Here is a 14,243-nt window from a genome sequence, read left to right on the forward strand (position 1 = left end):
GTTGATGACATCACGCCGCTAATCCCGAGCCTCTCGTGAAATATGAAATATGAAATGTCAATGCTATTGAATTGCTTGATTCTTTAGTCAACTCCAACTTGCGATCCTATAAGTGGGCCGGAATGTTCTATATCGATTATCTTGAGGTTCTTCTGTATGATGAATATGGGTTCTGGTATATATGTATGTAATTGACATCATTCGGTGGATGAGATTGCTTCGACCAGAAAGGTGGTAACTTGGAATTTGATATGAGATTGTCTTCTATGATAGCAATATATCCGATTCGAAGATACTTTAATCAGAGTCCGTCATAGATAGGGACCACAAACCTAAGAGATATAGTCTAATAGTCCTATGGTAGTCGAGATACAGATTTGACCTGTCTAGCTCTGCAAATGGATTGTTGGAATTCGTGTGTTGGCTATGTTACACCAGGACCCGGACTTAAGGCCCGAAGTCCCGAGTTTCGAGATATTCCGAAGCTTAAGCTCTGTGCGAAGCGAACGTGAACCCACCCAAGTTCTTCCAATCGAATTCTTCGGAAAGACACCACTCAAAAATACGGCTCCTCTAGCTTCTGGGCTACGCAGGCAATACGAGCATTTTCCACATCACGGGCTCACAGGCGGATGAATGTCGGGACGGTTGGTCTTTGACCGATGAGATCTCATCCGATCCTGTGCACGTGCACTAAGCAGGACCAAGACTAGCTCGCACTTGCGTGAATTTAGGCTGTTTATTTAGACTGTAAGGCCCCTCTTTCTACTGGTTCCCTCTCCGTGTTGTAGACACAGTTCATAGCGCGCCGAAATATTACATATTGCATACCATTACATACAAAAAAAAACAAGTCAATCTCATTACTAACGATGTCGCCTCAACAGATCTTTGTCGGAGGCTACGACGATGCAATCGACAGTTTTGTCTTCGACGAGGCTGCTGGAACTTTAATCAAGACCCATTCAACCCTTGAGAGCAAACCCGGTCCTTCGTGGCAACATATCATCCCAGAACACCGGTTGCTTCTGTCAGGATGTGAAGGACCTCTCGGGGAGATTGGATATCTGGATTCCTACAGATTCTCAGAAGATGGCGCTCTAACAAAGGTCGACCGTAAAGAATGTGTCCAAGGGTGTGTTAGTATGGACATGGGAAAGAATGGCTTTCTGATAACGGCCAGCTAGTATGAGAAAATAGGTTCTTATGTCCGAGTAGACAGCCCCAACTTAGCTAATTACCTATTATCATAGTGACGCTTCAGGAGTTAACACCTACTATATCAAAGAAACCGGCGAGATTGTTCCATTGCAAACACTCCTATTCACACTTCCTGACGGCCAAGCAGGTCATCCAGACATTGATCCAGTTCGTCAGGATGCCGCCCACCCCCATGAATCCCGCATCGACCCAACCGGAAAGTTCCTTCTCATTCCCGATCTCGGTTCGGATTATCTTCGAATCTTCGAAATTACATATGGCGAAAAAGGAGAGGATTCTAGAATCAAGGAGGTTGAACCGTTAGTATGCGATACTAGAGCTGGGCCTAGACATTGCTATTTTGACCGCACTGGAAAGTTCATGTATTTGGTTGAGGAACTTGCTAGCATGGTTAGAGTTTACCAAGTTGAATACACTGGGCCACGCGGAATCGACTTTAAACCGATCCAACGTATCAGCTCTTTGGGAATTGGCAAGGGGCCAGCCGACACCAGAGTTCAACGACTTAAGGCTGCTGAGGTTGCCATCAGTGTAAGTCCCTCTTCGGAATCCTAGTGAATTTGCTAAGAAATATAGTACTAATGGCATGGGATATAGCCTGATGACAAACATTTGTATATCTCCAACCGCTACGATAGGTCCATGCCAGATGGAACAGACTCTATTGCACATTTCCTGATCAATACAGACGATGGAACTCTGACATTTGTAGAGCTAACCAGCGCTGGTGGCATTAACCCCAGGCATATCAGATTGAGCCCGGATGGAAGTTGGATTTGTATTGCTACCCAAGATACTAATCGGGTTGCAATGTTTAAACGAGACCTTGAGACCGGAACGATATTGGAAGAAGTTGTCGCTGAGGGACAAAGCGGACAGCCAGTTTGCATTACCTGGTAGTCTTCACACAGCATATCTTAATTATTATTTTGTATATTGTGTGCGATCAATCGAAATTATCCACCCTCATGGCTCAACCCCCCTCAAGAGAGGCCCCTGTGAAGCAATATTCTCGTTGGCAATTAATGTTTGTATGCAGGCATGCAGGGTCCGGCATGCACATGCAGACTCTACCTAGCTTAGTATAAAGCTTTAAGTTGCGTTGTTTATCGATAAGACCACAAGTGTCGGTCTTGGCATGCAGGTACCCAAAAAAGTTATTTGGTCAACATCCAGAAATCTTAGACTGTTAATTTTACAAAGACGTTTAACTACTACTTACTTAATCACCACCACTTAACAAACAACCTCGCGACGATTTACTAAATCACTAGATCTGCCTATCAGCAATTTTAATAGAGCAGGGCGGATTCGGACTTCCATTTATTTGTCTTTGTTTCTTTCTTTCGCTATCTTGACCCATCAGCTTCGTTATGTGGTCGTAAAATATGCTATAGCTCTGGCTTGCAGATTGGTGGGGCGACATCGATACGGCGACATATAGTGGCACAAAATGCTTCCCAGGCGACGCATAGGCGTCAAAGCGCTCACATGGCAAAAGACCGGAATACACCCCTCGCACCAAGTGCGTCTTCTGGCCACACAAAAGCCTTCGTTACCCAAAAGTGTCGAAAATAACACTCGAGTAAACGCGATCCTGAAAGTACAAAATGCTGTCGCAATGACTTCTTCCAAATTGACATTGGACAGCTTAACGACAGATGACCAACGACGAGACTATCTATGGAGTAGAAAGGAGCAGATATCCAGGATCCTCCCTGGAAGGGAGTGGAAGAAGGTCTTCGCTATTGCTCGGAGGCTGTTCGAACACAATTATCTTATACGACCGCCGGCGGACAAGGAATTTAGGAAGAGAATGCTAGATAACTATGGCGAGTTATTAACCAAACTCGAACAAACTCCAGTATGGTTAACAGGCGAAATAAAAATGCTCGAAGCCCGAGATCTGGCAGAGAATCAGGATGCTGAAAAGGGATTGGATACGACAGAATTATCAAACGCAACGGAATCGGTCGATGAGGCTACGCCTGACTCTCTATCATCTGCTGAAGAGGTCTTGAAGGATGGAAGTGCGAACACGAAAACTTCCGATCAAGTTCTAGTGCTGCCTGATGCGAACATATCCGAGAAGGCCTCGGGAGCAGACGCAGAAGACATTTCACGCTATCGCAATTTGGTGATATCTCCGGAATCAGAGCCTGTCAAAGCGACAGTAAACCCTACCAAGAATACAGTCGAAAAACCAGTCTCAAAATCTTTCTTGAAACCTGTCGTCGAAGATTCCGTTGAAATGTCTGCCGAACGTTTCCTAGAAAAAAAAGCAACGGAATCCGCGAAAGAACAAGAGAAAGAGGTAAAATCCCCGTCTGACACTCCAAGCATCTTTAACCGCTAAATTTCATCTCTACAGGCCCCTCCCATCCAGATAATTTTCCCTGAGTATAACAAGGTCATTCGTAGTAGCGTTAGAGAAGAAGAGATGACGGTGGAAAAGCTAAACCAGCTACAAGTGCCTGAAGATAAAATTTCGGGGGCGTTTGAAATCCTCCAAAAACTGAGCCGAACACTTGTTACCGAGGGTGTTCGACCTGATCTCAAGCCTGTACTATACCCTAATCAAGCCACACACGCCTTGCTTACGGAGGCCACGACGCTCTTAGAGGAGGCCTGCTTTGAATTCGTTAAGAAGAGGGCACCCTCAGTGACCTCATGGCCGACATTCGATTGCCCCGAAGCGCAAGAATACAAGCGGTGGGTGGACTTAATCATCAAATTAGGTAAAGAGCATTCAAAAGATGGTTTCAAGCTCCCACCTAAGTTTATCGAAGGCACGAGTTACGGGGATATTATTCGGAACTCCGCCGCCCATAGGCTCCCAATCCACGCCCCGAAGTTGAGAGAATTACTCCGCCGCGCCCGACTGTGGATGCAATCCCTTGACGTCCCTGAAGTGCTACAGAAATTTGAAAGGTTAGAACAGTCCGCAGCTGAAATGCAAACCGAGCTTGAAGATGATCTAAGCCCTGTTGTTGAAGAATTACGAGGCGTTTTATCGAGAATCAAGGGTCGATGGGACAAAGTCAAACGTCTGGAAGATAAAATCCTTGAAATACAAAAGTCCATTCGCATGGAGAAGTCTGGGATTGAACTAGAGGAACAAAACATCCAAGATTCACTTCGAAAGGCTCAGGGTATTCGGCATGAGCGGGGACAAAAGTTCGAAAGACAGCGGTTCCAGGTTCATGTGCATGGGGCTCTGGTCGAATCGAGCGAATCTAAAGTGGAAGCAGAACAGCTTCCCGAGGAGTGGAGAGAGGATGAATTAATCATCGATGATTTACCGGTGGGGACAGAAACTAATTCGCACGCCACTGAAAAAGGAAGTGGAGTACCTGGTACGGAGACACCGAAGATTACGAGCAAAACGCTCTTCAAGCCCAAAGAAAAAACTAAAGCGGGACAAGCGCTTGGGGAAGCTGGCCGCACCAGTGAAAGTCAGCCAAAATTGGAACGTGATTACCAAGGCGGTCTCGTTTCTTTTGAGTCAGATGCGCTTCCTGATATTGAAGATGTCTCCCTGGTCAATTCGAAGCGGTTAAAACAGATATCCGCAAACAATAAATCTAAAGGAATGCCTGCAGAAGTTCTAGGAAAGGGCCCCTCGAAAGCAGATGATCAGAGTGTAAAAGAAGGGCCTCTGGGGGGAGAAGCCGGCCCTAAGAAGACAATCTCTAGCGAAAATGATTTGAAGAATCCAAAGGACGCTAAGAAGTTCGGCTTTGAAGGATCGAATCTATCTCGGGAATCAGATATAGAGTCGTCAAAGAACAGCCCGACTAAATGGTATAACCCCTTATCGTGGTTCAAATGAACCATCTTCTATGGAACACAACGAGTTTAAGAGTAAGACTCCACCATCTTCTCTGGAATCTTGTATAGATTGTATATATACTAGTTGTATTAGTCACTATTGGCCCCTCATGTACATATATAGATTTTGGGTTGTCGCTCAGCTCTTTGGGTCAGTAATTTATGGGTGCCATTGCGAAATCTGGCTCGAGACAATAATATCTCCGATATAACAAGGGGGGGAAAACTTCAGTGGGCGTTTGATTGCTGAAAGATACTTCGCAATTGAGTTTGGTTCCCGGATGTAGTTGTCATAATTGAAGCCGTTACATGTATGCACCCTAAAGATTCTATAAATACTAAGTAGGTATATAACCGTCCGCGCAAATTTGTGGAAACGGAGCCTATATCGATATATTCAACCAACTTTCTACCGGCCGGATCAACTAAATGATAGGTTAACTCATATTTGTCTCGTACCAGGTTCATATATAACACTATCAATCATGAATAAGCGTTTCAATAGTTTATCTTATCGTGCATTTAAATTATGGAAGTCTCTTGGATTACGAGTATCTACATCAGTTGACGAAGTAGAGTGTGGATCTTGACCGCATTCTGTATACATGTATGGACAACTAAACTAGACTAATGGACAACTTACCCTCACCATTAGAAACGGATTGATCGTGTTTACTTTTACTCTGCGAAAAGGTTATCGTCTTCGTCTTCCTCCTCCATTCTTTGTCCTTGTTGGCCTTGTGCTTGTGCTTGTGCCTGTGCCTGTGCTCGTGTCTGCATCTGTAATTCTTGTGCTTGTAACGCTTGTTTGGCTCTCAGCTCGGCTAAACGATTAGGGTTTACTGCTAGATAAAAACCTAGCGCATCATCCGGACTCAGTGAATTAATTTGCGCCCTAGTGAGGGACCTCGCCAAGTTGGGATCCATAGGGTCGATATTGTCTAGATTACGAGATAGCAAAACTCGCTCAATGTTTTTTTCTTGTTGGTCCCACAAAAGATACATATTCCCCATCTCCACAAGAGCTCTAGAGGTATCATCATCCAAAGTTGGGTCAGTAAGCGGTTGGTTGACTCTAGCCCTCAGCGCACGTAGCTGGGCTTCTTCTTTTTCAGCGAGAATGCGAGCTGCTTCCATTTCGTATTCGATTGTCCCAGGCGCGTATGGGATATTAGAAATCATTTTCTTGGCCGTCTCAATGATTTCGGTATCAGGTGTAGCTACTCTCTCTAGGTAGCTTTCTATAGTGTTTTGGATTAAACCAGGACGTTGCTGTAGTAGGCTAACCACTTGGTCGACCGGCTTACGTCCGGTAACCTTCCCAGCTGGTCTGCGCGCTTCGGGCACATGGAATTCGTTTTGTTCTGGAAAACTATCTACTGTGCCCTCTGGATGGATGCGTATTTTTGGCGGTTGAGGTTCAGTCTGAGTTCCTACTTCTGCAGTCGTCGGCCTGGCGTAGGGGTTCCTTTGTTGTTGCGCCTGAAGTACTGGTATATCAAGTTCGTCAGGGTTTAAGTTGTTATTTCCAGATTGGAAGACTGGGACCTGAACGTTCTCCTGCTGGTTAGGTTGGGGTGCTATATTTGCGCTCGGACGTTGATTGAAAGGAGGCTGGCTGACATCTTCGACCTTAACAAGCTCTTCCGCTTCTTGCTTAATCTGAATTTCATCTAAGTCTTCCTCTTTAATCTGCGGACTGTTGCCTGTTTGTCGAACAGCGGACTCAAAGCTAGACGGTGCGCTGTTGCTTTGTGGAAACTGGTCTAGATCTAGATCTAGGCGATCAGATGATTCAAGATTGAGACCCTGGTTTGCAATATCTCTTAAAGAATTAAAGTTCTGATTCTGTCCCTGGTTTCGAGGTTGATTATCTCCTTCCCTCAGTGCAGCGGCTGATTCTAGATACATCCATGCCTCCAAGTAACTGTCGAAGTCTCTCCACGAAACCAACATATTATTGTTATCATCGGTATATGCAGGTCTCCGATATCTTGATCCAGTGCGTATAAGCACGTATCCAGTGCCATAGTCTGGTACTACGGTTGGTACCCAATCCTGGTCAGCTGGAATAATAGGTTTCCAGAACCTATACCGACCCGCAAGTGGGGGATTTGTCTTCCCTAGATTTACATACTGCACAGAAGTTTGCCGTGGATCTTGCGAGTCATGAAAACGGATGATGGCATCCGGGTGCCCAATGCAATCAAAATTCTCGGCTCCCTGGTACAAAGCTATCGCTTGCAGATTTTCGGGGGCTTGTGCCTCGTACCCAGGGAGGTTGACAGTTTCTTGAACGAAGACCCCTGCTTTAGCTCCGTTTATCAAACCTACACCCTCAATATCGGGTATTGGGTGTTTGGAGGTGACATCGTAACAAACGTCCGGATGGCCGTCGACGACGTCATGAGTTTGGAAATTATCGGCTTCTAGATTATGTTCTCGGAAGAAGATAGTATATCCGTGACCAAATTCTGTCGCTATAGCAAAAAAGACGAAGATGAGATATATTGGTGACGACCGAGACGTCATTTTGGCTACCAAAATGATCGAGAGACTGTAGATATAATATTATTACTGCTCCCCTACCTCTATAGCTGAATGTGAAGATCTTTAATTCACGTTTAGAGAAGGCTAACATGCCCACACGCGGACTCCCTTGTGGTGGAATTTTGTTTTCAAAAGTGTGCTATTAATATGAGAAGTCAAGAGCAGGATATGATCCTTTTCGAGCTATATTTCAGTTTACATCGTAGCATTCTAAATTACCGAATTAACGACAACCATTTGCGTTGTTTTTACCAAATTACCACAATGCTAACATCCTAGGTCGACCAGCGCCATGCAGTCGAGTCATGGATATTATATCGATGGCAATTTGAATTTGTATTTGATGTTTAGAACACACAAGATTGGTATATACATGTATATATATATCGAGCACCATTAATGTGTGAAATTGAGTGCCCATTGTTTGTATTGCTTCTCCACGTACTGAATACCGGCCAGGCTGAGCTGAGCTGTATACAAGTAGATACCCAAATGATGTATTTATATTATGCATTAGATGGGGGAATAGCTAAGCAACATAATGACTAAACCTAAATATTAAATACAAGGCGATTTGTGGCATACTACTGGATGCAACAGTTGCAGGTGAAGCTTTGTATAGAGACATTGAATTCACATCTGTCAAAGTTGATACTCATTTTCATAGGCATCGGATTCATGGATCGGCCATATCCGAAGATAACGTTGATCAACAGTTGAAAAACCCGACCCGGCTACTAGCGAGGGAAGCCTGAAAGGCGATTTAATAATCCCTGAGGAGCGCCATATATGCATATTCGCTAAAGATCAACTAAATATCATGGGTAACTAGTCCGGATTTTGTACAGTGAGCTTGGAGTTTCCTGTATGTATGTCCGATATTCATGCCCAGACGCCGCCGCGCCAGTGTCTGCATATATGCCCAAAACTTAATTCTCGGCTTCAACAAAGTTTTTAGGTCTCATTGGGACATTTAGCGAGCTCAATACTGACTATATAGCGTTTACAAAAGCACACTAGGTAAGTTGCGCAACTATGCGGTCATATGGGTCGTTTAGAGACCCGGACATCCTATCCGATTCAAGGGATTCCTCCGAGAACCTCAAAGATTGCAATGGACCGTGTGTGTTTGTGGGTGCTTAGGGATGCCTTTTACAGATCTGAGTATATCGCTAAGTCTCCACGGCCCGAAGTATTACCATATTTATATGGAGATTTGTCGAAAATTTAAGGTTTCCCAACGCCACGAGCGAGTAGTGGATTTAGAATTCGAGGGTTTATGCAGTGCACCTCTTCCCCTCCCTTCAGCCCTCATAGCGGCCAATGCCACCGAACACGGCAGAGCTCTAACGTAGCTAACGGCAGCGGCGTTGCGCATTGATGCCGATCGATTGAGCCGGCTAACCGGAATCCATTTTGGCTAACTGTCAACTTAATTATGCGATTTCTTTCGAATCATTATTATACTGTTCTTATAGGTATGTATAGGAGGTATTTATACAGCGCAGAACACTTTCACGATATAGCATCAATATCGAAGCTTGATCTATAATACTAAAATATAATATACATGCATATGCATTTACGTACATAGTATGTGCAACTGGGCAGTTTTGTCACGACCCCACAATCTAGATCTTTGGGATATTTAGAGTTCGGGTGGGCCCACTGGCTTCGGCGCGTGTGGTATACTGGATAGTAGAATATTATATGTGTGTGGGGAATCCCATACTTACCGCTTACCGGAAGCTGGGACTAGTCAAGGGTAAGCTTACTTGAGTACCCACTTGATGGTCTGGCGGGGTCCTAGTTTCATGTCAATACAAGGTGGCTTTTTTCTGCTATATTGCTTCCATAGCATTTCTAGTTCGATTTAATATCTCGATCACGGATCTAAACCAGATTGACTATTTTAATCGGCATTTTTTAGGCAAAAATCTCATTTTGAATGAATGTTAATATCAATGTGAGAAATTTGAAGTATGCTCGATATGCATTGAAGCCGTGGGCCGTGAACCGGGAAGTGCATCCAACGCTCCTAGTATTAATATCTTGCAGATCGAGTTAACCTCAAGCCCAGACCAGATTCAGCCAACCACAAAATATATATCATGCATCAACGTGCATGCATATAAGACTTAGGTAGCGCTCTTGGCTCGAAGAATGGCACATTTTTAAATTCACATGCGGTACTGGTACTGGAGACCAACTGCTATATGGGCCCATGGGAAGCTATATATCCATGGATCCAAAGGGATTTATTCACTTCGTTATAGATCTGGAGTCAGGGTTAGGTTTGGGAGGGACTAACCGCTTGACTCCACAGATCTGCTCAGGCTAGGGGTATGATGATCCCGCTATATGCACGAGGTCGTCACCTCGACTAGCTTTTAGCTAGTCTTCGATCGAATATAGTTACGGCTCAATATATTAAATCTGCTTACCGAAACAACCAGTAGGGAACACGATCGGGTTAGGGCAATATGTTAGATGTATATATGCCCAAGAAAGGAAAACGTACGAGAATTGAAAGGGTCCTTTGCCAAGGGACTTATGATGGATGGGTTTGGAATGTAGGGTCAAAAGGTATAAAGAGGGCTTCAACTTTCCTATCAATTTCTCATCTTTCTCTCCATGCATCAGCAGATCATAATTTAGATCATACTACCTGTATACCTACTTATCTATCTTCTTTTAAATTTGGTACATACACCGAAGCCAATTTACGTATCAACCTTTCAGCAAAAATGTTCTTCAGCAAAATTTTCGTCTGCGCAATCGCATTGGCGGCTCCATCGTTGGCTGCTCTAAATACAGACCAAACCGCAATGACTACTAAACTGACCCAGATGTCAAACGCCGATTACAATACTAAAACCACTTATGTTGATCCCCTAACCTCCGTCCTCCTTGCGACCTACGGATCACCGATTATGAGTGCCTTGGCGGCTACCCCAAACGACCTGGTAATTGTCCGTTCAAAGGGAGCATCTGGAGGCCCGATCGCTACGGGTATGCCGACTGATGCTTCTTTCATTACTACCTCCTTTAGTCTTGTTAGTAACTCCAAACCTTGAACGTCGACATCCAGAATCTATCTTTCTGAGTTTATGCTAATTATATATGTAAACTTTGTCAACAGTGGGCGGGAGGCCATGCAAGTCTTATGATGAGCATCAAAGCTAAAAACGTTATCTTTGCGAGTTCGACATTACCGTTAGTCATGGTATCGGCAATGAATGCGCACATCGCTGGCATAATTGTTCGTATAGATTCTTCACTATAAAAATTAAAAGGGAAAAAGACTTAGTACTAATATAAATACTAGAGTGTTTCCAATCAACTACAGCTCATGCTGCCAGGGTCCGGGTATGCGTCTTCCCGCACCAGCGTCGTCACACAAGCCGACGCTGTTTGCAAAGCCATAAAGGAGGCTATCGTTTCCCTCGGATCATCAGCATCCGGTGGTGCTAATACCTGCGCCTAATTTCTCAAGATCTTAAGGTATCTAAGGCAGAATGTAATTAGATATCGTCTGGAGACATAATCACCTGTAACTATGGGAGCACCTGCGTGTTTGATTTGTACCTTTTTCTCAGGGCAAACCTGAAATTTGCTTGTTAATATGTATTACCGTACCTAGTCCTAGGTAGTCACAAACAATTTGGGGTATATGCTGTTCCTCGGGGCTTGTATGTATCAATATCTAGTATCTGTGGAGAGATTTGACAATATATATTGAGTGTAAGCCCATGATCAAACATTTAAAGCCACCCCCCATTGCTGTTTCATATATTGTTTCGATTAAAAGCTTTAGAATATACTATAAATAATAACATACAACTTTCTCAACTCGTCGCCATGCCGTGTTGTTAGTGTGTCATTTTTTTGCTGTCACTGCTGGATCGGATATGAATTTACGAGTCCGGTGCCCGATCCAGAAACGTCGAGACCCTGTCGGAAACAACTTACCGCGGCTCACATGTTGCAGGGTTAAGGATGTCGCACGTTGCTCACATGTTGCAAGGCTCAGGATGCCAACATCCTCCACACCTTCTCAATAGGTCAGCCAAGTGAGCGCCGGAAACTTTCACTCTTACAGGTTATCTTTTACGAGATCCGGCCAGGCCAGGCTTCAGCCCCAAGACTTCCATGGCCCCAGATTTTGAATGTTAACTGGTACCCCGGATTTTTAAAAAAGTTAGATGGGGGGAGCTCGCCTTTGCAATTGGGACCTCCGGAGTTATGGTTTCGCAGACTGCGTACGACCTACGACCTATGCTTTGATCCACAAATTTGCAAAACTTCAACCTTCCACATATCCTTTGAGCTCGCTATCGATAAACAATAGACCTGTGCAGTAGTCGTCTAGCTATACTTAAGTACTCAAGTTATAGTATAATCCCCAAATTCCTACAGTATACAACACAAATTATATACAACCGCCCTTGCAAAAATGTCGTCGGCTTCGAGTTCGCCCCCAGTTCCAACGTCGGCGATTGTCAACTGTGTGGTAAACATGGTTCTATTGGGGCTTAATGGTAAGATAGAATTTTGTCACTGACAGTTATATCTTCTTATACCGACACTTCCTAAATTTTATGAACTTGATATATAGCCTATAAAATGCTGTTCGACCCCCTCGGTGCTCTCTCAGATCCTCTTTATCCATACTTTGTCAAGATCTTTCGCCTTCCGAATTTCGCTATTCAGACACAAATCAATGAATTTGGAGTCGAAGAGCCTGTTTTAGACCCATTCACAATGCAACTTACAACGGTCATTGCCATTCTCTGCGCCCATTCTGCGGTTCTGTATGCCGTCATGTTGATTCACAGGCAATGGGAGTATATATATATGACGGCTTTGTCTAAGGCAGTTGGGGTTGTTGGGGTCGGTATTATGGCTTGGACTTTGTTCCCTGAAAGGGCGAGCCCGCCTATCGCCTTATTTGTGGTTTGGGATACCATGTGCGTGCTGCATTTGTGGTATGTTCTCGGAACGGCGAAGGGAAGTTCGAAGGGCATGGTCAAGGGAAAGACAGCTTGAGAGTTCGCAATTCATAAGATTAATTTTCAATGATAAAGAACCTAACTATGTGTCGAGTATTTAAATTAAGCTCTATTCCTTCTTTTGTATATCGATATCCTAAGGAGAAAACCTCGATCGTTTATGGTGCTGAATTCAAAGAAATATATACCCTCATCGATCACTCGTCTGAATAAACTAAATAAGCACATAATCCCAGCTCCCACGGACCCGGGAAGTCTCCATTATACGGGTCGTATACCTCCATCAACCCGTTTGAGCATTGCCTATCATTCGGTTCCGGGTTACTACTACTTTCCACGCGGATGATCCCACACTGCCCGGGACTTATCTCATCATCCTCCCTGCGAACGTAATATCCTATACAATTCCACGTATGGAAACAAATATTACAGCATTCTTGGATGTCAGTGGTGGGGAATCCAAAGTGCTGAAGGACAGCAAAGCGATCGACCCAATCCCCACGATAGTCAGGGCGTAAAAAGTATGGGTCAGTAGCCTGACAGACACTGACTGTTGCCGTTGCCGTTTTCTGAGTTACAGTTCGGGTGCTGGTCTATCTCGAGGTTAGCAATAATAATGAGATGCGTGAGGTTTGTATACGATAGGTATATATATCGATAAAGTAGCATACGGATCTTTCGGCCGTGTACCCAAGCAAGCAGGTACATGCACTCGATAGACGACCTGGGTCGCCAGTGCAAGACGACGCCCAAGTTGGTAACGCTTGACGAGGAGCAAGTGGAACGCCGGTCATGGGACTAGGGCCCCTAGCTTCGATTTCTGGAACTTCTCGCTTTTTCTTATTTGGGGCGATATAGGGTGCTCCCTTGCGTGTGATATACTCGACAGGTTTACCACTTGGTGAGAAAACGGCGAATACAGTCCGAGTGGCAGTAACGGTTATTGTCCTATGATACCCGATTTAGAAAGCTGATTTGCAAAACGCGTATACCTACTATGCATATTAAACGAAGAAGGTGGAGAACTAACGCTGGCACTGGTGTAATCACTGGGCGAGTCGTAGTCAAGTAACGGCTACAATACGGCCAAGCTGGCGCGGTACCTTTAATCTGACGAAGGCAGCTATCCGCATTGCAGATTGAGACTGCTTCCGTGAACGATAAGTAGAGCGCAGCAATAGTAAGAACTGTTAGCCTTCCAAACATATTGGGTGGGCTAATGAACTAGGCTAAAAGTATAATAAGGCAATCTGAGAAGGGAGCCCCCAAGGAGAGAGCTAAGAAAGCTTGAATAGCCAAGTATGTAGCTAACAATCAATCCCCCACACTTGGAGACAGGAAAGGGGGGTTATTTTATAAATTTACAATCCGTTATCACGATACGCTTGCAGGAAGGCTGAAGGATTCGATCCCGATTGCTCCACTCCAACAACCTTACGGCAGCCTTCGACTTACTACTTATGTAATTGATAAAAGATATAAAAGCCTTCGATTCATGTGGGCCGATAATAGTAGACTACTGAAAACCAAGGGATAGCACAGGTGCTCCAGTTTTGTGTAATCATGGACAGTTCGCTTCAGGGTTCAGCCGCAAGCCATAAAGCCACCGGTCTTCGGCACGCTGTTATC

The 14,243-nt window shown here is 44.5% G+C and overlaps 6 protein-coding genes across 6 annotated transcripts; 4 read left to right on the top strand and 2 right to left on the bottom strand.

The window, feature by feature from the left end:
- Positions 1-872: 872 nt before the first annotated feature.
- AOL_s00043g126 (uncharacterized protein) lies at positions 873-2,121 on the top strand (the record flags this gene model as incomplete). The annotated part of the gene is made up of 3 exons (XM_011120613.1): positions 873-1,135; positions 1,254-1,752; positions 1,819-2,121. 3 exons carry the CDS (start codon positions 873-875, stop codon positions 2,119-2,121), a joined length of 1,065 nt encoding a protein of 354 aa, XP_011118915.1.
- A 553-nt stretch (positions 2,122-2,674) lies between these two features.
- AOL_s00043g127 (uncharacterized protein) lies at positions 2,675-5,053 on the top strand (the record flags this gene model as incomplete). The annotated part of the gene is made up of 2 exons (XM_011120614.1): positions 2,675-3,535; positions 3,593-5,053. 2 exons carry the CDS (start codon positions 2,675-2,677, stop codon positions 5,051-5,053), a joined length of 2,322 nt encoding a protein of 773 aa, XP_011118916.1.
- A 677-nt stretch (positions 5,054-5,730) lies between these two features.
- Positions 5,731-7,584, bottom strand: AOL_s00043g128 (uncharacterized protein; the record flags this gene model as incomplete). Its single annotated transcript, XM_011120615.1, has 1 exon — positions 5,731-7,584. One exon carries the CDS (start codon positions 7,582-7,584, stop codon positions 5,731-5,733), a length of 1,854 nt encoding a protein of 617 aa, XP_011118917.1.
- A 2,765-nt stretch (positions 7,585-10,349) lies between these two features.
- On the top strand, positions 10,350-11,089 carry AOL_s00043g129 (uncharacterized protein; the record flags this gene model as incomplete). The annotated part of the gene is made up of 3 exons (XM_011120616.1): positions 10,350-10,658; positions 10,745-10,864; positions 10,931-11,089. The coding sequence occupies 3 exons, from the start codon at positions 10,350-10,352 to the stop codon at positions 11,087-11,089; spliced, it is 588 nt and encodes a 195-aa protein (XP_011118918.1).
- Positions 11,090-12,058: 969 nt separating this feature from the next.
- Positions 12,059-12,651, top strand: AOL_s00043g130 (uncharacterized protein; the record flags this gene model as incomplete). Its single annotated transcript, XM_011120617.1, has 2 exons — positions 12,059-12,143; positions 12,221-12,651. The coding sequence occupies 2 exons, from the start codon at positions 12,059-12,061 to the stop codon at positions 12,649-12,651; spliced, it is 516 nt and encodes a 171-aa protein (XP_011118919.1).
- Positions 12,652-12,811: 160 nt separating this feature from the next.
- Positions 12,812-13,820, bottom strand: AOL_s00043g131 (uncharacterized protein; the record flags this gene model as incomplete). Its single annotated transcript, XM_011120618.1, has 3 exons — positions 12,812-13,207; positions 13,286-13,562; positions 13,645-13,820. 3 exons carry the CDS (start codon positions 13,818-13,820, stop codon positions 12,812-12,814), a joined length of 849 nt encoding a protein of 282 aa, XP_011118920.1.
- Positions 13,821-14,243: the final 423 nt, after the last annotated feature.

The sequence above is a fragment of the Orbilia oligospora genome (assembly GCF_000225545.1).
Source record: "Orbilia oligospora ATCC 24927 unplaced genomic scaffold scaffold00043, whole genome shotgun sequence".
NCBI lineage: Eukaryota > Fungi > Ascomycota > Orbiliomycetes > Orbiliales > Orbiliaceae > Orbilia > Orbilia oligospora.